Source organism: Eubalaena glacialis, chromosome 11, assembly GCF_028564815.1.
Source record: "Eubalaena glacialis isolate mEubGla1 chromosome 11, mEubGla1.1.hap2.+ XY, whole genome shotgun sequence".
NCBI classification, from domain to species: domain Eukaryota; kingdom Metazoa; phylum Chordata; class Mammalia; order Artiodactyla; family Balaenidae; genus Eubalaena; species Eubalaena glacialis.
The window spans coordinates 4,181,614-4,208,680 of NC_083726.1; the positions used below are offsets into that span (position 1 = coordinate 4,181,614).

The window sequence follows — 27,067 nt, forward strand, 5'->3', positions numbered from 1 at the left end:
ATTCAGTTAAAGAATTCATGACAATAGCAAAGAAAAGAAGAATGGGGAAGAGAAAAAGTAAACTATACACTCCTTATTCTAACAAAGAAGAAGCTGGAGAATGCTTTCTTCATGCTTACAGCATTAATACCCATGTGCTTCCCACACTAGAAACCAAAATAAAATCTCCATTTCAGGTCCACAAAGGTTTTAAAAGTAAGCTAACCACTACAGATGAAGCAAGAAAATACCACGTAAGTCGAGCACACAACACAAGGTAAGAAGTCGCTAAGGAGTTAAGCACATCTCCCTACCATGACTTGGTAAAGGGAAGTCTAGAAATTCCTTTACAATTCAGGAAATACTACAATCCATCATGTGCACAGACCTAAGAGTTCAAGATTCATGGAAGACTGGGTAAGACAAATTTCTGAGCAGATTTTCAATCTGAAACCAGGCAACTTGATCCTCTTAAACACTGCCCAAGGACACAAATGGAAAGGAAGATTATTGCCCTTCCTGCTACTGTGGTGCAGGCCAGCTCCCGTCCTGGCTGAGACAGGGCTACTCCAGGCACTGGCACAGCCAGACCGGAGGACCACGTCACTCATCTGCTCCTCTCCGACAGCCCTCCCCACAGGGACTTTGGTTAGAGCTGCTAGTGCCCGTGCGGATCTCCCTACTGAGGTGAGTCTGTCTTCTCCAGAGCACGCGGCACATAGCAGTTTCCAGTCAATAAATGCTAGCTGAATTAAATCACACTTAGTCTCTCTGAGCCTTGGTTTCTTCATTTAGAAAATGATGATAATATCTTTTCAGCCTTTTCCACAGAGGTGTCAAAAGGCTCCAAAGAACTAATGCAGATGAAAAGAACTTTGTAACAGGGAAAGGGCCACATAACTAACTATAGGGGGAGCCATCCAGCAGGTGGGCACGCACTCAATGCAATGAACAAAGTTACACAGACAAGCACAGAGACCAGGCTGGGCTTAAATGGCTTCTGATCAAACCTCAGAGCAGTCAGGTAGTACACAAAGATTCCAGGAAGTGTGTGTCAGTAACTCTGGGATTCCAGTTCAACGAGGCAAGGATGGCCCCTCGGTGCTCCTAGAGGGGAAGATGCACAGGAGGACACACCTGTCTGTCTTATTCATCTAAGGGTCCAAGGCTGGGACCATCCACATTTGATGCATGGATGAATCAGAGACAGGGATGTGAGCAGCAAACGGGTGGCAGACTTGGACCAAGAGCAGGCCCAAGGGGGCTGGCTGGCCTGGGAGAGCGGGGTTCACCAGCCTCCAGCATCTTCGGTCTCAAGTCATTCAGGAAGTCCATTTTAAACCCCTTCTCCAAACCCTTGGAGAGCTCCCAAATGAGAAGCTCCATGGTACAGGGGAGAGAGCACAGGCCCAGGAGCTCACAGACAAATCTCAACTCTACTCTGGACTCTGCAAATCACTAACTGATGGCCTCTCCCTACAGTGTGGTCGGCAGAACCGGATTTGCAGGGCTGATGCAAAGATTAAAGTGGATAATACACGTAGTTCACTAAGCACAACACTGGACATAGTAGACACTAAACAAATCGTGAGTCCCTTTTTCCCTCTGGGTGAGGGATGAACTAAATTAAGCTCAATGATACAAGATCCCCCTAACTCATACTTTTAGTCTTAGAGTAGAGAAAGAGCCAAACATCCCTTTAGGCCCCAATTTGCAGAGAAGTGGGACAATCCATCCAGACAATACAATGAAAATTAATGGCATGGTGATAAAGACCTGCTACATAACCATCCATCTCTCCAAAATTATAACTAAAGTCGTCTAGTGAACTCCATCCTTTGAGGCATCAATGAGCAAGGCTAATGTCTCTAACGCTCAGACGGAATCAGGATTTGGCTGCAAGACTGTTATGCTGTGGTAGATTCTTTGGAAAGAGAAAAAAAAACCCCACAAGTAATGCTTTCAGGTTAAGCTTTTTGTTGGCATAGGTAAAAAAAAAGGAGAAACAGAGGCATTCTTACACTCAAAGAATGAACTCCTTCATACCTTCAAGAGTGTTTGCTCAGAAGTCAGCAGCGCTATTAGCAACTGCACACGTGAAGGACACACTATAGCCTTCCTGTGAGCCCCGCGACCTCTCCAGAGCAGCACTCGGGCACACTCCGTATTTACTTACGGCGCAATCTGATCCTGACTTCAGTGAGTTATTTCATAAGCCTTTTAAGGGTTACTACATTTTGTTCCTTTAAGAAGCCAATCCAAATTAGCAACAAAAGAATAGGTAAACACAAGAAAACCACCTCTTTTGTGCTCCTGAAGAAAGGCAGTCTTGGTCATTAAAAAAAGGTAAAGTGTTTTATCCTCTATCAACTTTCTCTTACAAAAATCAGTCCAGTAATTTTCCAAGGGTGGATCAGTAGTCCTCCACTCACACCTGCCTGAAGCTGAGGAGCCGTCAAACCGGTAAACACACGCAATAAACGAGCAAATCATCCGGTGCTCAGTTCTGTGCCATGTCCTGTAGGAATCATTCCAGTTATCAAATGCTGCAAAACATACTCCCCCAGAACTTAGCATCTTAAGATGACCATTCCACTTTCAACCTTTTCTCTCCTCTGTTCTTTAGACTGGATGATTTCTTCTGTTCTTTAGACTGGATGGTTTCTACTGATCTATCTCCAAGAACACTGACTCTTTGTCATCTCAAGTTGTTAAGCTCATTCAGTAAAATTTTTATATTTTATTTGGATACTGCATTTTTCAGTTCTAGAACTTCCACTTGGTTCTTTTTTATAGTTTCCATTTCTCTGCTGAGATAAGCTATCTATTCATTCATTCAAAGCATGTTTTTTTTACATCCTTGAGCATAGTTACAACTGCTTTAAAATCCTTGTCTGATAAACCCAACATGTGTGTCACCACACAGTCTATCTCCGTTATCTTTTTTGTCTGGATAACGGGTCATATTTTTCTGTGTTTCAAGTAAGTTTGGATTGTAAGTTATCTTAGACATTGTGAATGCTATGCTGCGGAAAAGTCTAGATTCTATTATATTCCTCTAAAGAATATTGATATTTTTGTTTTAGCAGGTAATTACCTTGGTTGGACTTAAACCGTAAACTCCAGGGTGGCAGCTCAAATCTCAGTATAATTATCTTATCCTTAGCTTAGCTGCTTGGAGCCTGCCCCATGCATCTCTGATTCAGGCATCAGCAGGGATTTAGGTGGCTGGTACACAGAATGTGGGGCTTAACTTCCTCCTTTCCGGGATTCCCCCTTTCACCTTCTAAAGGCTGTGATTGCTCCAAACTGTCCTTTGATTCTTTAAGCTAAAAGTACTGTAGATTTTCTATCAGAGTTTTAACTGCCCTGCATGGCACATTCTCTGCTGTGCCGTTCTTCCAACTGTCATTTCGATTCCAAAATCTATCTGTTTGTGTCAAATTTGAGTGTCTTCACATAGCTGTCTTTTGTCCAGAGTTTATAATTATTATTTGCAAGAGGATCAGTCCAACGTTAGCTTACAGGGCCATTAACAGAAGCAGAACCTACAAAAAAATTTTTTTCCCCCAATTTTTTACTTTTTCTCACAGTGTTGTGGGTCATGAATTCAGAAAGGGCTTTGCCAGGCAGGCTGTCCCTGATTCATGTGGCATCAGCTGGGCAACGGAGGAACTGAGCTTGGAACGAAGGAACTGAGCAACTACCTAAAAAGTTCCAAGATGGTTTCTCACTTACATGCCTGGTTCCTTGGTGTTCCTTGACTAGTCCCTTTCTCTCTCCTCACTGCATCTCATCCTCCAGGACTTCCCCATGTGGACTTGGTAATCTCAGGGAATTGCACTTCTTACATGGTGACTGGCTTCTAAGAAGCCAGATACAGAATCTGCCAGACCAGTCAAGGGCTACACCAGAAGTGGTACAGGATCACTCCCACCATATTTTATTATTCAAAGCAGTCACAGGGCCTTAGTCATCTAGATTCAAGAGGATGGAGAAATAAATCTAACCCCTGATGGGGGAGTGGCAAAGTCACATTGCAGGAATACATGCAGAATGGTGAGGTACTTCTGCAGCCATCTTGGAAAAAATATAACCTGCCACACATGTATTCAATATCTGATGAAGCAAAACAAATGCCACCCAAAGTAAAACTCCGGAAAAATACAGGAAGACTTGTTCAATATGAAGCATATGGTCCAATTCTCCTGCCATCTCTTTTTAATCACCCTCTCACATTGTCTATACAATTACCCCTAAGCTATTCAGCACAAAAGAGGTTTCTAATGGCAGTCTATTGAGTTTTCAGAGATTTAATACTTAAACATCATGTCCATTTCAACATATCGGAAGAAATGCTTAGGATGCTATCATCCATAAATGTAGGGCACAGATGTTAAGGTTTGTTTTTTTGTTTGTTTTTTAATATATCTTTATTGGAGTATAATTGCTTTACAATGTTCTGTTAGTTTCTGCTGTACAACAAAGTGAATCAGCCCTATGTATACACATATCCCCATATCCCCTCCCTCTTGAGCCTCCCTCCCACCCTCCCTATCCCACCGCTCTAGGTCGTCACAAAGCACCGAGTTGATCTCCCTGTGCTATGCAGCAGTTTCCCACTAGCTATCTATTTTACATTTGGTAGTGTATATATGTCAATGCTACTCTCACTACGTCCCAGCCTCCCCTTCCCCCCCTCCATGTCCTCAAGTCCGTTCTCAACGTCTGCATCTTTATTCCTGCCCTACCACTAGGTTCATCAGTACCATTTTTCTAGATTCCATATATATGTGTTAGCATACGGTATTTGTTTTTCTCTTTCTGACTTACTTCACTCTGTATGACAGACTCTAGGTCCATCGGTTTGTTTGTTTTTTAAGATAACAGTCAATAAAAACTACTGTTTATTAAACATCTACCATGTGTTTGAAAATTTCTAAGTTCTATTTTTCATTCACTGTTCTCTATATAAACAAACAGTGTGTTTAAATGTACAGACTTAGGACAGCATTGACTATTTAAAAGAAAGGAGACTGGCTCAAACACACTATGGACAAACACAACGCAGAATTACAAAAATACAAACCCTAATACAAACAAATATGACACATTATGTTTATCTGTGGTAATATATGCATATAGATATACCTCAAGCTACTTTCTTAGCACCTCAAGCTTCATTCCCCAAAAGTGAACAGATTCTGAATCCTAAATATTATATTCTAAATAAAGCCATATATGTATGAAACATACTAAGAAAGAACCGTACCTTGTCTTGGTTATCTTTATTCTTGTAACACAGATTTCCAATCAGACGAATGAGATGAGACTTGAAGCCCTCAGCCATATTTGAGATGTCACCTTCTGCTTTTATGCAAGCACAGGTGCTGAAGATGTTTTTGGTGTCACTGCCAGCTACATGAATCACTTGTAAAAGTTCTATGACAAAAACAATAAACTTCATTTTCCATAGAAAAATTTTTATTTTTACGTTTTGTACTAGATTCCCATAAATAAATCTAATTTATTTTAATGGATTAAAATAAAATACAGGTAAGAGTACTGAAAGCTTTCTTTAAAGTAACAATTAGAAGGCTCTTCTGCTTTTGCTTTAGAATTTTTCATGGCTCTAGTTTTGCAGATAAGCCAAAATGATTACCCCCACCTGGACTTTCTATTTATCCACAAAGAAAAGTTAGCTAAAAATTTTCTACCATCTTTCCTAGTAAAAGGTTTCCAATTCCAACTTCTTTATGAAGGAACGCATGCGACAACTACAGTCAGCTAAGTCTAACCTGCAACACCTATCTGTAATGAGCCATATGACAAAAACCAAGAAGCATGTTGATTTTTTTTCTCATTGTCCAGATAAACAGAAGGCAGCATGTGTTCCCCATTAATCTATTTTGGCTACCCTCAGAAGAAATAACTTAACATTGTTATACTCTATGAAATGCTTGTAGGCAGCCTATGAAAGTAGACAATCTTCCAGAAGCTTTATTAAAAGTTTTCACATTATCTCATTTAACACTCTCAATAAAGTTACTAAAGGCAGGTCACTTTCCCAATTTTATAATGAAGAAATCGGGCTCAGAGAAGTTAGTAATTGGGCAGAGTTGGGCTGACAACCCATGTTTGCCCTGGATCCAAACACGTGCTTTTCCCACGATGATTCAGTTTCTCAGGTTTGTGATGTCTTATTTTAATTATCACTGGAAGCACCGCATTCAAAATAAAACATTGATATGCGATTCTAAATATCTCCTAAAGCTCACTGCTAACTCATCTACCCATCTAGACACCAATTCATCTTTCTTAGCATATGGGTCTCCAGAATAAGTATAATCTTTTTTTTAAAGAAAAAAATAGCAAACACTGAAGAGCAACCATAAGCATGGCTAAGCACAAGGAACAGGTTGTAGATGAATTATTTTGCAAACAGCTTTTTAGCAAAGATGGGAATATTTCAAGCAATGGCTTCTTGTTTAAAACAGTTTTCTTATAAGAACAGAATACATAATTATCAGTACTACGCGTAAAGCAATATTCTTCATGTTCCATAAGTGTAACTGGAAAAATTTACTAACAAACCTGGTAAAACTATAGGAGCATGAAAATCGCCAACATCGTCGAAACCCCATCACTGTCATAAGCCCCCCCATCACTGTCATAACTGCCCCCTCCATCATCACTATCACAACCGCTACTGATGGAACACCCACTATGGGCACCCTGTGTAACAGGATTAATATCCTCATCAACTGATTAGGCATCACAAACAGCAGGTAAGTGGCAAAAGCCTGAGCTGTTACCAAAACACTGTGATTCCTTTCAAGAAAAAATATTCCAAAAAATCTCAAAAATATACTAATACACTGAAAATTAAGGATCTGTGTTTGAACTTATACTACAGTATGACAAGTCAAAGATTTTTTAGTTAAAAATAATATGGGGACTTCCATGGTGGTCCAGCGGTTAAGACTCCACGCTCCCAATGCAGGGGGCCCAGGTTCAATCCCTGGTCAGGGAACTAGATCCCGCATGCATGCCACAATTAAAGATCCCTCATGCTGCAACCAAAGATCCCACACGCTGCAACCAAAGATCCCGCATGCTGCAACTAAAGACCCGGCGCAGTCAAATAAATAAATAAATAAAACATATATAAATAAATAAATAAATAAATAAAATAATACGTGTGATATTTCACTCACCAATCACTCTTTCCAGCAAGCCAGGAAAAACCTGTAGATAGCCGAGCAGGTCAGTATTAGCAGTCATTTCACAAAGGACATCAAGAAGCCTAATTGTAGCCAGTGCCTCCTAAAAGGAAAAGAAAATATGACTTTTAAGGCAAGCTAAATGATTTGACTATTATTAAGTAACTGTAGGAGAATGAAATATTACAAAAAATATTCAAGAGACAGTGCTTGTAACATCTAAACAGAGAACCAGAACCATCAAGAACAAAAAAGTATTAAACATGTACAGGAATAATCATTTTCACCAACAGCAGACATCTGCTATCAAGAATGCAAGATTATGTGTCATTATGTGTCTTCTTGGAGCAAAGAGTCAGAAAAGTTCTTATTCAAGCAAAAATACCTTCCAACAGTGGAATAAATGTTCAAAATTACTAGCTATGTACATAACATTTATGCAAATACTTTCTTTTTAAAGCGTTCCCAGCAAGCAAGTTCTACTTTAAAGATACAAATATCCCATGAAATACATTAATTTCTTGTCCACAGGAATCCTGTAAAATGCTGTGGCTGAAAGAACTTCAGCTGCAATAACTTGGATTATTTCTGGGTGAATATAAACCTATATGCAATATCTTCGTAGCTTAGAAAAGATACTTGAAAATGTTAGTTCACATAACTACTAAGTAACTTATTATCAAATAGAGTACATGATCAAGAAACTACCAGCTACCAACTGCATGGCATTAGGTAGTCTAAATATAATTTTAAAATGTAATTTTTGCACAGATTTTTTTACTTCATTTTTACAGTGCACATTATTTGACAAAATGTGGTAAATAATATAAATTTAACCGTTTATTATCTCACATAATGTTCTTCAAAAGAAAAACAAGTTATTTCCTTTTTAAAATTCGAAATGTGTATTTATTATTCTCCAATTAGGAGACAGTATTTTTTTTTAAAAGATTTCTTTGATGTGGACCACTTATAAAGTCTTTATTGAATTTGTTACAACATGCTCTATGTTTTGGTTTTTTGGCCACGACGCAGGTGGGATCTTAGCTCCCCGACCAGGGATCGAACCCACACCTCCTGCACTGGAACGCAAAGTCTTAACCACTGGACCGCCAGGTAAGTCCCCAGGAGATAATATTTTAATATAGTATTCTGAAATCTCAAATAGCAAGAAACACACATTTTTTTGTGTCTTTAATTTTGTTTAATAGCTTTTGCTTGCTAGTTTAAAAGTTAGGAGAAAATATCTAGATTAGAAGTCTGTTTAGAAGACTGGAGCAAATCCATTAACTTATTTAGCACAGCGTCTGCATCCTCTTTTATTAAATGAGTAGTTGCCCAGACGGTCATCTTCGGATACCACTTCTCCTTCAAGAAATGGCTGATTGGCTATAGGTCTGGGGCAGAGCACGTACGAGATGACCCTGGACACCTTGTCATACCAGAGAGCAAGGCAGCTATCAGAGTCTCCTCGGATCATGTCAGAAGGAATCAGAAGCAACTTGAAGAGGCTCCCCCGGCCAGCAATGGCACGTGAAACCATTAGGAAGAATTACTGCTAAAATGGACTGAAAACAAATCCAGTGGTTTACAAGCCATGACTTCATAATAACGATTAAAGTAAAACTAAACAACTCACTCATCAACTTTGTATGATGCCATAAAACCAGCTCAATACTTTGAAGACTGGTAATCAAAGGGGGGGGGGGATCAACCATTTATTCTGTTTTTCTTAATCAAAATGAACCTTGCATAACCTAATAGTTTATTAGAAGTTTCTCTTTATAAAATATTCCAGCTAAAAAATGAAAAATGAATGATAGAGTCCAAATGCCACCATTTCACAACCTGCAAAGAATTAATGGATCTAGGCAATAGTCATTAACAACTGCTAACATTACAAAGAGAGACAACCAGACATTATATAACTCTTGATGAAAGTACTTATCACCAACAATGAAATATACTAGAAAGAGAAAAAAAAAAAAAAAAAAAGACCTAACCCAAATCTGAATAAGCCTCTGGAAGGAATTATCCTTCACAGGAAATGCAAGGAAAAGAGGGGGTATGTTAAACCCCACCATGGAGACATCCTCATCAAAAAGGAAACTGTAGGAAACTGTACAGGTGAAACAATCCAGTTCAACAGAAAATGAGCAAAGGTGGAAAAAAAAGAGAGGAGGAGGAAGAGGAAAGGGGAACCTAGTCAAAGAAGATTTAAGATACAGCAGCCAATTGCAATGTATGCCCTTATATCCTGATTCAAAGAAATAAACTTGAAAAAGAATATTAGACAATGGGGAACATTTGAATACTGTTCATTTGATATTAAAATTTTATTAAGTTTTCAGATGTGCTAACTGTATTTTACTTATGTATGAAGACTCCTTATCTTTTAGAGACACATGTAAACTATTAACTGATGAACTATGTGGGAGCCCTCTTTGAATCGAGGGCAACTGGCATAAGAATGGGTGGGACTGTTGATGAAACAAGAATGGGGATGAAAAGGAAGTTCCAGGATAGAATATATAGTATATTGTGTCTCAAAAAAGCAACAAAATGTATAGGTGTGTATATACAAAAAACTTTCGGAAGGAAAAAAGTATACGTTGATATATCTGTAGAAAATAGATGGGGGGGATGGGTGAAAAAGAGGAGTTCTTAACCTTCTGTTTCACAGCATTTGGCTTGAATTATTTTTTCTTACAACAAAGAAAATATTTCATAAGAAAGGCAAGTTTCACTACAGCAAGTGACAAGACTGAGACTCAAGATAAAGCTAAACTGGTTCTTCAATCTTAAAAAATAAGCATACTACAACTGACAAAAACACACCAAAAACTGGAAACAAGTAGTACGCCAAAATTTACCAACGGACAGAAACAGGTATGTTAATATGAGAACCTAAGACTATTTCTATAAAGGAACACATGAATAAAACCTCAGAAATTTAAAGCCAAACAATTAAATAAATTTAAAAACTGATGCTATTAAAAACATCTATTTTCATTCTGATTTTTAGGTCATAGCATCATGAGAACTTTATTGGACGTCTTGTCCTAAAAATATCACAAATGGGTAAATGCAGTGGTTTGCTGGTAAACTGGCAGTGGATTCAGCAGTGAATGGTATAAACACTTCTACCGTGGCTGACTTCAAACTACCAAGCTCACAAATTTCTGCATATTAATTAATAACTGACTCTCAGAGGTTGGTAGAGGCCAGCTCCGATACACTACGAGGTTTATGGTATATTTAATATTGAGGTACAGGTCCTTCTTAAATACTACTATGGCTTTTTTCTAAACTTCAACCTTAAAGGATACCATATATACATTAACAAGTACAAGTCATGAGTATATAGATCAATGAATTTTCAAAAAGTGAACTATTTGGGCTTTTCAAAAAAAAATCTATCTACAATTTTCTATCTATTAATACATAATAATTCCTCCCACCTTTAAAGAAAAAAGTGTGAAAAATATAACTTTTCCTAAACATAAAAAGTTACATCAGGTAACTTCTTAGTAAAATATTGAAATCATCTATACTTTGAATATAAGTGCCTTGGAAAAGTTCAAAGCTGTGATTTAACAAGTACTAAGTGTACTTCATTTTCTGTCTCCTGGAAAATTCCTTTTTGAAACTTCCTTGAAGCACAGCTCGCTGCTCCTCCTGCTGGAAACAGAAGCAACTCTATCTCCAGAAAGGGAAGCAGCCTACAAGTAAAGCTTTCTGCTACCACAGAAAGGAGAATTAAAATACTGACCTTACCGCGAGATCTGACATGGCCTCTCTGATCCAGCACAGAAAATCAACAGCAAAGCAACCTTGAAGAAAGTATTTTCACAAAGAAGGAAATACCCTTACATGGCAGAACAAGCATAATCACGGCCTACATTTACTGTGGGAGTTAACAGGTCCGCAGTGTCACACACAGCCCTCCAGGAAACGCTGTGGGTCAGGGTCCACCTTCCCTACCTTCCCATCTGGAGACAGCAAGTGGACGGGCCTGTCAAAGGGCAGCCTGCTCACTTATTCCCGCCTCTGCGCCCAAGTGATTACCTCTCTACTCACCATTCCTATCAGCATGGAAATAACCTCTGTGATGTTTTCGAACGCGCTGAAATCGACACTTGAGGTATAATTCATATGCAATAAAATACATCCATCTGAAGAGTAGGGTTGTGTCACTGTACACAGCTACGTATAACACTTCTATTACCCAAAACGTTCCTTCATGTCCCTCGACAATCAATTCCACCCCTCCACTTCCAGCCCGCGTGACAGCTGATCTGCTTTGTTACAATCGATAAGTTTTGCCCGCTGTAGAATTTCACAGAGATGGACGCATGCAGTGTATTCTCTAGTCTCTTTCCACTCTGTGTTTGAGACTCATCTCTGTTGTTACACCAGAAGTGCATTTCTTTTTCCTGCTGAGTAGTATTCCAGAGAAAGAACAATGCTAACTTTAAGACAGAAGGGAAGGAAGGAGCAGACAAAAATAAAGAGATTTGCAGATGACATGATACTATACATAGAGAATCCAAAAGATGCTACCAGAAAACTACTAGAGCTAATCAATGAATTTGGTAAAGTAGCAGGATACAAAATTAATGCACAGAAATCTCTTGCATTCCTGTATACTAATGATGAAAAATCTGAAAGTGAAATTAAGAAAACACTCCCGTTTACCATTGCAACAAAAAGAATAAAATACCTAGGAATAAACCTACCTAAGGAGACAAAAGACCTGTATGCAGAAAATTATAGGACACTGATGAAAGAAATTAAAGATGATACAAATAGATGGAGAGATATACCATGTTCTTGGATTGGAAGAATCAACATTGTGAAAATGACTCTGCTACCCAAAGCAATCTACAGATTCAATGCAATCCCTATCAAACTACCACTGGCATTTTTCACAGAACTAGAACAAAAAATTTCACAATTTGTATGGAAACACAAAAGACCCCGAATAGCCAAAGCAATCTTGAGAACGAAAAATGGAGCTGGAGGAATCAGGCTCCCTGACTTCAGACTATATTACAAAGCTACAGTAATCAAAACAGTTTGGTACTGGCACAAAAACAGAAATATAGATCAATGGAACAGGATAGAAAGCCCAGAGATAAGCCCACGCACATATGGTCACCTTATCTTTGATAAAGGAGGCAAGCATATACAGTGGAGAAAAGACAGCCTCTTCAATAAGTGGTGCTGGGAAAATTGGACAGGTACATGTAAAAGTATGAAATTAGAACACTCCCTAACACCATACACAAAAATAAACTCAAAATGGATTAAAGACCTAAGTGTAAGGCCAGACACTATCAAACTCTTAGAGGAAAACATAGGCAGAACACTGTATGACATAAGTCACAGCAAGATCCTTTTTGACCCAGGTCCTAGAGAAATGGAAATAAAAACACAAATAAACAAATGGGACCTAATGAAACTTAAAAGCTTTTGCACAGCAAAGGAAACCATAAACAAGACCAAAAGACAACCCTCAGAATGGGAGAAAATATTTGCAAATGAAGCAACGGACAAAGGATTAATCTCCAAGATTTACAAGCAGCTCATGCAGCTCAATAACAAAAAAACGAACAACCCAATCCAAAAATGGGCAGAAGACCTAAATAGACATTTCTCCAAAGAAGAGATACAGATTGCCAACAGACACATGAAAGAATGCTCAACATCATTAATCATTAGAGAAATGCAAATCAAAACTACAATGAGGTATCATCTCACACCGGTCAGAATGGCCATCATCAAAAAATCTAGAAACAATAAATGCTGGAGAGGGTGTGGAGAAAAGGGAACACTCTTGCACTGTTGGTGGGAATGTAAATTGATACAGCCACTATGGAGAACAGTATGGAGGTTCCTTAAAAAACTAAAAATAGAACTACCATATGACCCAGCAATCCCACTACTGGGCATATACCCTGAGAAAACCATAATTCAGAAAGAGTCATGTACCAAAATATTCATTGCAGCTCTGTTTACAATAGCCAGGACATGGAAGCAACCTAGGTGTCCATCATCGGATGAATGGATAAAGAAGATGTGGCACATATATACAATGGAATATTACTCAGCCATAAAAAGAAATGAAATGGAGGTGTTTGTAATGAGGTGGATGGAGTTAGAGTCTGTCATACAGAGTGAAGTAAGTCAGAAAGAGAAAAACAAATACAGTATGCTAACACATATATATGGAATCTAAGGGGAAAAAAAAAAAAAGAGGTCATGAAGAACCTAGTGGCAAGATGGGAATAAAGACACAGACCTACTAGAGAATGGACTTGAGGATATGGGGAGGGGGAGGGGTGAGATGTGACAGGGTGAGAGAGTGTCATGGACATATATACACTACCAAATGTAAAACAGATAACTAGTGGGAAGCAGCCGCATAGCACAGGGAGATCAGCTCGGTGCTTTGTGACCACCTAGAGGGGTGGGATAGGGAGGGTGGGAGGGAGGGAGATGCAAGAGGGAAGAGATATGGCAACATATGTATATGTGTAACTGATTCACTTTGTTGTAAAGCAGAAGCTAGCACACCATTGTAAAGCAATTATACTTCAATAATGATGTTTAAAAAAAAAAATAATAAAAAAAATAAAGAGAATTCTTGAAGTAAAGAGGAGGGAAACAGAATTACTGTAAGCTAGTGTCCATCTCCTTAGTAAAGAAAAGACCTAAATGATCTAGGGCAGGCTCGAGGAGAATTTTAAAATGTATGAAGACATAACTACAAAGACACAGACTACAGCACTAATTATAATAAACAGAAATAAGAACTCCAGTGTCCAATTACAGACAAATAATTATGGTAAATTCTTTACAGAGAATGCTACACCGGCATTTTAAAAAGACATTCACTATGTATTGCTTGTTTGTGCACTCAGCAAATATCCACTAAAGTGCCTACTATGTACATAGTTCTATGAACATAACAGTCAAAACTTTTGCCCTCATGCAACTAACTTACATTCAGGAGAAGAAAAAACGGGAACTTACAAATAGGTGGTACAGAATGATTTCATTTTTTAATTTATTTTATTTATTTATTTTTGGCTGCACTGGGTCTTCGCTGCTGCGCGTGGGCTTTCTCTCGGTGCGGCGAGAGGGGGCTACCCTTTGTTGTGGTGCGCGGGCTTCTCATTGCGGTGGCTTCTCTTGTTGAGGAGCACGGGCTCTAGGTGCATGGGCTCAGTAGTTGGGGCACACGGACTCAGTTGCTCCGCGGCATGTGGGATCTTCCCGGACCAGGGATCGAACCTGTGACCCCTGCATTGGCAGGCGGATTCTTAACCACTGCGCCACCAGGGAAGCCCAGAATGATTTCATTTTTAATATATATATATATGTTTGTGTATGTGTGTATGTATGCATGCATGTATTTGACGTTATTTGCCTAGAAAAATATATTAACTATTGTTTTGTTAAGTCATTAACTCTGGATGGTAAGAATAAGGGCACTGTTCTCCCTTTTCTGTATTTTCGTAACTGTTCTAAAATAAGGATACTGTCTTAGCTCAGGCTCCTATGACAAAATACAATAGACAGGGTGGCTTATAAACAACAAACATTTATTTCTCACAGTTCTGGAGACTGGAAGCCCAAGATCAGGGTGCCAGCGTGGTTGGGTTCTGGGGAGGGGCCTCTTCTAGGCTTCAGATGGCCAACTTCTTGCTGTGCCCTTACATGGTGGAAGGGGTAAGGAATCTTTCTGGGGTGTCTTTCATAAGAGCACTAATTACATTCATGAGGGCCCTCATGACCTAATCACATCCCAAAGGCCCCACATAGGAATTTTAGAGAGGGAGTGCACCCACCAACATTCAGCAGATACGTTACTTATATAATTGTATGCACGTATGCACGTATGTATTTATGGCTGCGTCGGGTCTCTGTTGCTGCGCGCGGGCTTTCTCTAATTGCGTTAAGCGGGGGCTACTCTTCGTTGCGGTGCACGGGCTTCTTATGGCGGTGGCTTCTCTTGTTGTGGAGCACAGGCTCTAGGCACACAGGCTTCAGTAGTTGTGGCACGTGGGCTTCAGCAGTTGTGGCTCGCGGGCTCTAGAGCGCAGGCTCAGCAGTTGTGGTGCACAGGTTTAGTTGCTCCGCGGCATGTGGGATCTTCCCGGACCAGGGATCGGACCCATGTTCCCTGCACTGGCAGGCGGATGCTTAACCACTGTGCCACCAGGGAAGTCCCTATAATAGTTTTTAAAGCTTTTGTCCTTAGAGGACCTGGCTGAGTTAGAAACCCTGTCCGTCCTCTTACCTCATCATCAGCGTGCTGCTCGGAGGTCAACTTCAGCACAGTCTTGCACTGATCCACAAAAGTGCTCGCCATCAACTCGGCATGGCTCAAAAACACAGGGATCTCATCCTTGCTCAGTGGCTCATCACCCATTATTTTGGCTATCATAAGGTCTAACAACGTAACCCTATAAAACATAAAAGATTTTTACATGAATATGTAATACTGAAATTGTATAATGCTAAAAACATTTATAGAGGCCATTTTAAGAGAATATTTTTATTTTTAAATTCCTTACTTGTTTATAATGTCTAGCTAGGGAAAACATATTTTTTGTGAATACAATTAATCTTCATCAACTGCCTGTTTTTTAAAATCTTGATTTCTTTGATGTGACTTGGTTACAGAAACAAGCACCTTTTTATATCCATTACTTTCAGCACTGGAATAATTCCACATTTCAGAAATGTTGTCAAATTAAGTTTTATAGTATTTACATCTACTATAACAATAGCAAAGTTAAGTGGGCTAACATTTATTCACTATTTACTACAGAGCTAAACATTTTGCATACATTTCCTCATTCAATCTACACAAAACCTTCATGAGGCAGATACCGTCAACAGCCCCAAGAGCAAAGGGGGAAATAAGGCCTAGTGAGGCTAATCAATTTACTTGCCAGTGTCACACATACTGAGCTGCCGTGGCAGGATTCAAACACAGGATTCAATCTCTGTCTCCTGGGCCAAATGCTTTACCCACTCATTCTACTATCTTTCTTGTGAAGGCTGGGTTTTTTGTTTGTTTCATTATTTTACTTTACAAAAAACACAAATCTGAAGACCAAACCTATGCCATTTTTACTTCAATATTTAAATTATCACTTAAATATTTCTATTCAACAATCTCTTTCCTTCTCCCAGGAAAAACAAATCATACACAGAACAATCTATCCAGCATAAATCAAGTAGGATGTTTCTCCAAATCACATTCTGATTGGGATTTTTTTCTGATATGCATAATTCTCATGTATTTCTATATCAGAAGTGATACAAATATCTAAAATGCTTAGCAAATGGGGGAAAATATACTTGCATTAGGCAGGGAGCATGTCTCACTAAGAGAAAAATAAGAGTTGGTCACTGCTTCAAGTAGAAAATAAAACGTGCGGAACTCTTCCTGTATTTTAGCCAAAGGCTGGCAAAGATCATCAGTCTGTTAATATCACCCACAGACCTTAGCGATTTTCAAAACTCCTAAAACTTCAGATTTCTTATAGAAGTTATTAATCCAAAACAAAACAAACAAATAATCTCCTCGGCTCAGCACAGAGGAACAACAAGTAGTTCAGCATTGGGGTATGATTGTTTTCTCGAATTCACATACGATCTTTGAAGATGAACGGGGTGCTCTGGCCCAGAGCCAGGCCTTCCACCTTCCCTGAGCAGGACGATCCTCCAGGAATGCTAAGGAAGAGGCCACCTAGCGCGTATGATTCAAGAGGAAGCCAAATGTCTGCTCTAAAAATATTCCTTGCAATGTGGCAGTTATTTCGAGGTCTAAGAAGTCGTGACCCCTGGCTTTAGGGAGTTCAGCACCCAGTGGACTGCTTCCCAAAACAGGGCGAAGAGGAAGGAGGAACAAGACAGGTCGTAACTGGGGGAAAGGACCAAACACCAGGCAGAGCTGGAGCGAGGAAGGAGCAGATCCCGAAGGAGTCAGGAGGGCTCAGGACAAGAGGTGGGCCACGGGGTGGTGGCGATCCAGGCTGTCCAGCAGCCACAGGAAGGCCCTCGGGTCCAAGGAGACCGGCTGACAGGGGGAGACATGGGAGGTGGCCCCAAGAGGTAAGGTAAACGCAGATTTCCTGCCTGCTTTACACAGTCACCCAGGGGCAGTGCTTCCCTCAGACTTCTCCCTGGCTCAGGAGATGCACCTCTACACTCTGTTAGGTGATTACAACATGGGAGATCTAAGGAGATGGGGAATGAGTGATTTGGAAGGAAAAAAGGGGGGAAAAAAATCAGAAATGAATCTTTAAAAATACAAACCAAGCTTGAGTATTACCTGAGAATAAATTATACTTCATTAAATGATCGTACTCATATTAAGTCATCTGCCAATAAAAACTTTTACAGGCTCCCACTGTTAAGGAGTGGGTCCAAAAACTTTAGTCTGATATATGGGGCTCTCCCACCCAGAATCCCCACCTAACTCTCCAACTCCCTCTACTTCTAGCCACCATCAAAAACCATCCTTCTCGGGGATTCCCTGGCAGTCCAGTGGTTCGGACTCTGCGCTTTCAATGCCGAGGGCCCGGGTTCAATCCCTGGTTGGGGAGCTAAGATCCCACAAGCCACACAGCGCGGCCAAGAAAAAGAAAAACAAAAACCAAAACAAAACAAAAAATCCTTCTCATAAAATAAAGGAATCACACACAGGACATATAATTCAAGTAGGAAATTTTCTTTCAGAAGCATTTATTTTGATTGTGCATTTCATTTGCCATCCCCACTTCTATGCCAGAAAACGTATGTGTACTGAAAAGTACTGCAGTCAGGGAAAATGGGACATAATGTGGAATGTCTTACTTCTTCCAGTCTCGGGGGAACCACACTAAATACTTCCTTGAAAACATAACAGAACACAAGTGGTCTAACAAATCTATTCACTCAGGAGTGAAGGATGCAAAAGTAGAAAAACCCAGTCAGGGACTTCCCTGGTGGTCCAGTGGTAAAGAATCCACCTTCCAATGCAGGGGACGTGGGTTTGATCCCCGGTCAGGGAACTAAGATCCCACATGCCGCGGGGCATCTAAGCCCGCGCACCACAACTACTGAGCCCAAGAGCCTCAACTAGAGAGCCTACGTGCTCTGAAGCCCACATGCCACAACAAAAGATCCCCTGCCGCAACTAAGACCTGATGCAGCCAAAACTAACTAACTAAATAAATAATTTAACCGGGGGGGAAAAACTAAACCCAGTCAAAGAGGTCAGAGACTAGCTGTCTAAAATTATTACACCTCAGTCTCACTTCCTTTAAACCAGAAATCATCACTTGAGCTGCCTCAGGCTCACCAGACACACCACTCAACTCAGAGTCACTCTATAATTTTATCTCTCAATCACTGGCTGTCATTCTACTTCTAATTCACTTCTGATTGAACAGTTACATACCCTGTCCTCAAAATGATGATTCCTGTTTCATAAAAAAATTGACAGCAATGTACACGTGAAGGATTTTAGGAGAAAATTCTATAGCAAGATTCATATTTTAAAGTTATGCTTAAATTGATGCAGTCTACAATTTCAAAAGCCACGCTTGCACCATCTTGAAACAGGTAAGTTTTTTATGAGAGTGAAGGGCAAAGGCGGAGGGGGAAAGAGTGAGACAGGGAGTTTCATGAGCGTTCTAGGGCAGGAAATAATATCCTATAATTCTGGAAATAAAATATCTGTAATTCAAAGACTGACATCTCCAACAAATTCTGAATTTATATTTGAACTACTCCACCTGAATAATTTGTTGAATGGCATGCCACAAAGGCCAAAACTTTTATTAACCTGGAAAACAGGCTAACCAAGATACAGGCAGACAGCTGTTGCTGAATTAATCTCCTTAGTCCCTTCATAAATTACAGATATAAGAAGTTAGTACGTTACAGGGAAAATGATCAGTGACTTGGCATCAGACAGACAGAGTTCAAATACCACCTCTGCTACCTTTGTAACCCAGGGCAAATACGTAAATGGCAAGAATAATACCTATTTCACAAGGTCTTTTTGAGGATTAAATGACAATGGCTGTATGTTGCCTTCATACATAACAGTGATGCTACCTGGAGGAAAAAGTCAAGATCATCAGAGGAGAAGCAGTAATAACAGCAGAAATATGGAAGCAGAAATGGCCACTCACAGTTACCGAGCGATAACTACATGCCAGCACTGAGAGCTTTCTATACATTTCAGTTAGTAACCACGACAATTTCAGGGGGTGCCTACCATTATTATCCTCATTTTACAGATGAAACAGAGTTCCACAAAGTAACTTCTCCAAAGTAGTGAGTGGCACAACTAGCCTCTGCTCTTAATTACTGTGCTATACAAATTATAAACCTGAAAACTACAAAAGTTGGTTTCCAAGAGCAGCTAGTTTAATTCAATATTACTCCAATTCGCTGGGAAGGGGGACAAGAAAATTGTGTAAACACAGGCTCTCATTTCTGCTGAATCATACCATGTGAATTGATTTTGACCCTGTATCCAAAATATCTTCACCAAGTAACCTGCCCAAATAAACTACCAGGGTGAAGGAGTCAACTAACTGACAACTAAGAGAACCAGCACAAGAAAAGAGCTTCCGAACTCACATGGCGCTTCCCCTCCCACCACTAAGGGCGGGGGGGGGGGGGGGGGGGGGGACTGTGCACCCTGGGGCCCCAGGGACCGCCAGCAGGTGCTTAATGAATACAGTGCTTGTTTTGCTGACTGAGCCTCAAGCGTTTTAAATCTAACAGCCCCAACCCGACCGGATACTCTAATTCAGCAGGTTGGGGCCACAGCCTGGGCTTGCCTCAGGAGCCTCTGGTGTGTGTTCCCAGCTGAGACACCACAAAGGCCCCCCAGAAATCTCCAGTGCAGTCCCTCATCTGAACCACGCAACACAGAAAATGTCCTGACTGTCTTCTCGGTACTCACAGGATGGTGTGTAGCACCATTCCAGGTGCAAGGGGAGAAGTTAATTCGTTATACATCCCTGTTGAGAAAAGCGTATCTTTTCAATCCTGTTATTCTGTCAACGTTCCACTCTGAACAAAGAATTATCTGTCACTGCCCCAAACGAGTCAACAGGGAACCCAGCAGCCTCGACTTTGCCGCAGACCTCTGAGCGCTCCTGCCAAGACCCCATCCCCTCCTCCTACCCGAGCAAAGACAAGTAAGCAGACTCAGCAGTTCCCACAGTGAGCTCCACCGGAACCGGCCAAGACCCGCAAGGTCCACGGCAGCACACCACCTCCTCTTGGCTGACGGAGCCATCTGCTGTCTACAGTATCAACAGAGACAGCAGCTTACAGACGGGCTTCAGGAAGTGTTTCATATTAGTAGAGTTTTCCATTCCAATACTGTTCCAGGACTGATTCTGGTGGGTGTTAAGAATAGAGAACTCACAAGATTCAGTTTCTGTCCCTGAAGAATACATATTCTAGCAGAAAAGCAAATCATCATGATAAACGTGCAGATGAGGATGCAAAGAACTTTGCCTGGGAAAGTCAGGAGAGCCAACAGAAAGCAGGCAGTATCTGAAAAGGGCCAACAGAGCATGAGTGTGTATTCACCAGAAGGAGAGGGGGTAGTCAGGACATTTCGGGCAGAGAAAAGGACACACGCAAAAGCATGAAGCCAAACGGAAAGCCTGGAAAACTGAGAGGAGTTCTGTGTGGCTACAGTGTGGTGACTGGGGGAGAGCATGAGAAGGAGCTGGAAATGAAGCTACGTTTAAAAAGGGCCTTGAACGCCACACCATGGAATCTAACTGCATCCTGTAACAAGTTATATACGCCACTAAACGGCAGGGCAAGACCCACGCAGGCAGTTCAGTAGATGACAGAGGAGAAGAGAAAAACAAAAATTAGAACAATCAGTATTGTTCACAGCAGTATTATTCACAGTAGCTGAAAGGTGGAAGCAACCCAGTTGTCCATCGATGGACGACTAGATAAGCAAAATGTGACATATGTCAATACATACGGTGGAATATTATTCAGCCTTAGGAAGGAAGGAAATTCTGACACGTGCTATAGCATGGACTAACCTTAAGGACACTGTGCTAAGTGAAATAAGCCAGTCATGAAAGGACAAATACTGTGTGATTCCACTTATGTGAGGTACAGTTGACCCTTGAACAACATGGATTTGAACTGTGTGGGTCCATGTGTATGTGGAATTTTTTCAATAAACAGGCACTACAGTACTACACGATCTGCCGTTGGCTGAATCTGAGGGCACAGATGACCCTCGGATGCGGAGGTCGACTGTAAGTTACATTTGGGTTTCTGACTGCGCTGGTGTTCGGTGCCTCTGCGCCCTGCATTGTTCAAGGATCAACTGTACTTAGGGGAGTCAAGTTCATAGAGACAGAAAGTAGAATGGTGGTTGCCAGGGGCTGGGGGAGGGGGAAATGCGGGTAGTTGTTTAATGGGTATAGTTTCAATTTTACAACATGAAAAAGTTCTGGAGATTGGTTGCACAACAATGTGAATACACTTAAACTACTGAACTGTATGTTTTAAAAAGGTTACGATGGTAAATTCTATATTATGTGTATTTTATCACAGTTTTTAAACAGGCTGTAGCCAAAGTCCAGTCAAAGGTGACATGTAAACCAGAGCTGCGACAAGCGAGTGAATTCACAACATACTAAGGTGATATACTCGGTAAGGCTTACTGACCAGTGTAAAGCAGAAAGTGGAGGAGGAGGTGGGGATAACTCTGAGGTTTCCAATCCAGTAGGTGCTGTTACATTAATGAATATACTAGATAAAACTTTTCATGAGTAAGAAAAATTCATTCGTCTACACAAGGTTTCATTCAAAAACTTTTTTTAGCGCTTGTTACGTGCCACGCACTGGCTAGGAAATGTGGACACCACAGAATAAAAAAGACCAAATCCTGGCCCTCACAGAGCTAACAATCTAACACTAGTGTCATACAATGGCAAGCAGGTGTGTGATGTGATACAATGTGTAACAGACGACGTGATGAAACAAAAGCACTTCTCCTTTGGAAGAAAAATAGAGGACGGGGAGGAGGTGGCAGGTGAGTAAGGAATTTGTATGAAGTAGGAAAGCCGTGGCTACAACTTCTGTATAAATAAAAATGGACAATGTTTAGTCTGTCATCCTCATTTGGTTAGGAAATGGATCAGTTAACAATAGATCATCTGATAGGAATATGGAAAATATAAACTTGAATATTAAACTGTGTATTCTCCTCGCATTCGGACGTTCCTTACTGCAAAGCAATTTACTAATTTATAGCACTATTCTTCGTATTACTTATTTTAATTCTTTTTCTGCAAGAGAAGTATGCATATGACAGTGGTGGCAGGGGGTACTGGATTTATAAATATGGCATTTAAACTGACTTTAAAAGCACAAACTTTTCCTTTTTGTTAAAGATATTAAAGAAGAAAAAAACAGTACTTAACAAGACTACAAAGGAGTGCATAAAGATTAACTGTTGGAACCCAAATGTACAGAAAGAATTTCAAAACCACAGCAATTATCAAAATTGTGACTACAATCAAAAGATTAACATTTTTTACAGTTTTTGATCATTAGATCTGTGCCTTCTGAGTAAGTTTTATTTTCCTAAGGCAACATTTCCAATCAGGTTAGGAAAAACATACACTCTTGGAATGGACCGAGTACTAGGAATCATTTTATTCAATCCTCTAATTTTACATGTCAAGAAACTGAATCCAAACAAGGTGAAAGACCTGTCTAAGGTCACATAAAGAGTTACTATGACAACAAAGCACAGAGCCAAGGTACTAAGGTCTCTGGGCTCAGAGGGCACTGCTCTTCCCCTGCACGGCCAGTGAAGGTCACAGAGGGGTACTGATTTTCTTTCAGTCTAAAATATCTACTGGAAAACTATAAACCTAGCAGAATGTATCCCAAATCATGACAGCAGGGATGTGAACAAATGAGCACATTTCACCTATACAGCTGTAATATACAGCTGCATGATTTACTTTTATAAAATCAAGGGACAAGCATAACATTTTGTTCTTAACATTTTTTAATATGGTTTTACTGAATAATGGCGCCAACCTGGATTCTGCAACCCTACGTAAATCACTGCCTATTGTGGCTGAGCTGTAATGTTAACCAACCAATTTAAAACCATTACTGACACAGAAACATGTATTTAGAGATTTTGTGCCAACTAAGAAACCACACAGTTTTTCAGTCATGTGTACAGAATACTCTATATGGAATGCTAAATACTCAAAACCACACTGGTTTTTGGGGTTACCTTTCTTGATTGCTCATTTTGGCATACATGACTTTAACCAATTCCGGGCTTTTCAGAAAATGGTCTGTAATAATCAAGAACCTAAGAAAAAAGGAGGGAAAGGTTTGGTTACTACAAACATAGTAAAATAGACATGGCCTTATCTACTTTATAGGCATATCTTACACATAAAAGTACTCCTGTTTATTGAATTTTTGATTAGCTGTAATCTTCAAATGTTTTAGAGGTTCACATACTATTTTTCTATTAGCAGCTAAAAGAAAATGAAAACCCTCAAGATATTCTTCTCCGATTTTACTTCTGAAAAATGTATTGAAATGATTCAAATTTATTCAACTGGAGGAAAGGGCCTACTATAGTTTTTATCTAAGTTGAGAAAGGAAAATACTTCACTATAGTTTAAACAATAATATGAAATTTAGCTACAAGTTCAGGTATAATAAAACATATTAAATTGTTTTAGTCAGAAACTTAGTGCTAAAATTAACCAGAGAAATAGACATGTCATACTTTTTATTTAAACATATGCCAACAACACAGTAATGAATACTGGCTTGATCATCTACTCCTTAGGAGCTCTCAAGTTACCAAGAAAACATCCTCACTGTCGAGCAATGCACTCATCGAAACTGAGAGATCAACTTGGGGAAACCCTTGAGGCAAAGATTACAAGCATATTTCTTCAAAGTACCACTGTGACACCTAAAAAGATTGAATAGTACTATTAATTAATTCTGAATCATATTTACCAGAGGGCATCTGAAGACTTAAGAACTAAAGAATATATTATTCATAACCAAGGTTATGAATAAGCATGACAGTAAAGCATTTATATTGACAAACACGGTTTATTTAATCACTTCTTAATAAATAAGAGAATAAAAGTATGCCTTTTAAGTATGGTAGCCAAATGAAGCATATTAACTACCACGACACAGTGTCACTTCATATAAACACAAAACCTAAACACATATTCTGTTTCTTCCACAACCTTTCAAATAAGTGATCAACACTGATGTAAAATATTTCTAACAATAATGGGTAATATTCAAAATTCTCAATTTTCACGTCAATTTAGGTAGGTCATCAAACAGTGACAACAGAAATTCATGCATATCAAGCCAGGCATACAAAACTGTGATCCTAAAGCTCATCCATAATTCACCTATTTGGAGCTCAAAACATTTTCCCACAAGAACATTCATTCAAAAACACAACGTTCCAAATACTGTGTGCGAGGGGCTAGGTCCCAAGCCATAATTCCAAACTCCAACGGTGGAGAAAGACACACGCATAGAGAGATAATTAGAGAAAAATGTCTTAGGTGCAGCACACAGGCACACATCATGGATTACAGAAACAACAAAGTTTATCTAACTAGAGGGCTGCAGGGAAGAGGGGCGATGGATGGGACGGCAGAATCAGGAGTTCGGTGAATCCCTAGTTGCAGAGGGAAGGGAGAGCATTTAAATTAGAGGTGACACAAAAGGACTTGAAAAGACTGCTTGAAGGAAAGAAGAGCAGTGTACTAAGAGAATTATAAACAATAAAATACTACCAGGGTTTAAAGAAGGGCTCAGGACCTAACACTTATGTCCTTGAATGTTACTGTAAACAGCCCTCAGCCTGCAGAACTGTCAGTTGAAGGGAGCTTCACCAAGCTTTGAGTTTATTAAGACTGAGGTGACAACCACGCTTTCGTTCGTGATACTGGTCATTAGTGCTCTCTTTCTTTTTTTCTTAATCAATTTTGTTGATCTTTTTAAAGAGTCAACTTTGCCTTTGTTAATCTTTTCTATTGTTTTTCTGTTTTCCATGTTACTGACTTGTGTCCTTTTATTTTCTTCTTTCTACTGAGGATTTACTGTACTCTTCTCTTTCTATCTTCATAAAGTAGAACCTTAAGTCACTGATTTCAGACCTACTTTTCTGACATAAACACTTAAAGCTATAAATTTCCCTCTCAACCCTGCTTCAGCTTTATCCCACAAATTTTATGCTTTCATTATCCTTCAGTTCAAAAGATTTTCTAATTTACCTTGTGATTTCCTTTTTGACAAATCAATTATTTAGATGTGCTAATTTCCAAAACTTTAGAATTTTTCTACATCATCTTGCTATGGTTTTCTAGGCTAACTGTGGTCAGGGAACATATTCCGTATGTTTTCAATCCTTTTCATATATTCACTGAGACTTTTTATAGCCCAGACTATGGTCTATCTTAGTGAACATAATGCAGACAGTTGAAAAGAAAGTAAATTTTCCAAGTGTTGAGACAATGTTCTATAAACCAGACTCACGTGAAGGTGGCTACCTATCTCAGTACTACTGAGATCATCTACATCTATACTGATGCTTGTCTACTTCTATCAGTGGCTAAAAAGTGAGTGTTAAAATCTCCAACTATCACTTCCAATTCCAGGCATAACAGATGCCTTAAACAATTACAAAAGCAGACAAAATATATGAAACAGTTTTCAGACAAGAAACAACAAACCCAATTCAATCAGGTTGTGCAAATAAAAGGCACTTTGGAGAATTTCCTCCTAAACAAACAAAATACCCTAAAAAATGCATGCTAAGTGTATTCTGTTCAATATTTTTATAAAATCCTTATGGCCTAATTAGCAGACTGAGACACACTCAGTGAAGGAAAGAGTTATTCTACATGCTGGAATGTGTGGTGAAGAAGTGGAACTTGAATTGAAAACGTTTTCCACACATAGGGGTGGTCAAGGGTGCAGGGAACAGGGTAAAGACAAGGGAAAGATGGGTCCACTACGGTGCTGTCGCTGTGACCACCAGCATTACCTGGAGCTAAAATGAAAGTAGGTCCACACTGGGACCTTTATACCAAGATAAATTCCAAGCAGATCAAACACTTAAACATCAAGACTGAAATGATACAATACTGGAAGAAAACCTAAGTAGAGAAAAGGCCTTTATAGCTATTACCAAAAATCTTAAGACATTAAAAAAGACCGGCAATTTCATCTACTAAAATATCAAAAAACTTTACATGAAGAAAAGTGCCACAAGCAAAGTCAAAAGACAAAAAAGTGAGAAAAAAATTTGGATTTTATTTCATACAAAGGACTAATATCCCTAATTTTAAAAATACTCCTACATATATAGAAAAGACTGCCATCCTAATAGAAAAATGGGTGAAGAAAATGAGAATGTACATAAAAGAAAATTAGACTCTTCAATATATAAAAAGATGCTCAACCTCATAACAAGAAAAATACAAAATAAAACTGTACAATGATACTATTTTAACCCTTGGCAGAATTGGCAAATCCAAAACTTTGATAGCGCACTCTGTTAGCAATGATAAAGGAAACCCGGTACTACTCCCAAAATTTGCCAAGGGAAGTGTATACTGGTATAACATCTATGAAGGACAACTTGCAAGTGTCTGTCAAAATTATAAAAGCACATTCTCCAGTAACTGCACTTGTGAATTTATCCTACAATCATACTTGTTCATATGCAGGATGACATATGTGTCAACAAGGCCACAGGACAGCTCCACTCA

The 27,067-nt window shown here is 39.6% G+C and overlaps 1 protein-coding gene across 1 annotated transcript in view; it reads right to left on the reverse strand.

The window, feature by feature from the left end:
- The window catches only part of ATXN10 (ataxin 10), a 156,200-nt gene that overhangs the window by 85,332 nt on the left and 43,801 nt on the right, over positions 1 to 27,067 (reverse strand). Inside the window, exons 6-9 of the mRNA XM_061204219.1 lie at positions 23,530 to 23,610; positions 15,511 to 15,676; positions 7,197 to 7,305; positions 5,252 to 5,421 (exon numbers count right to left, since the gene is read on the reverse strand). Of these exons, the coding sequence (XP_061060202.1) occupies positions 5,252 to 5,421; positions 7,197 to 7,305; positions 15,511 to 15,676; positions 23,530 to 23,610 (526 nt within the window). The remainder of the gene's footprint in view (positions 1 to 5,251; positions 5,422 to 7,196; positions 7,306 to 15,510; positions 15,677 to 23,529; positions 23,611 to 27,067) is intronic.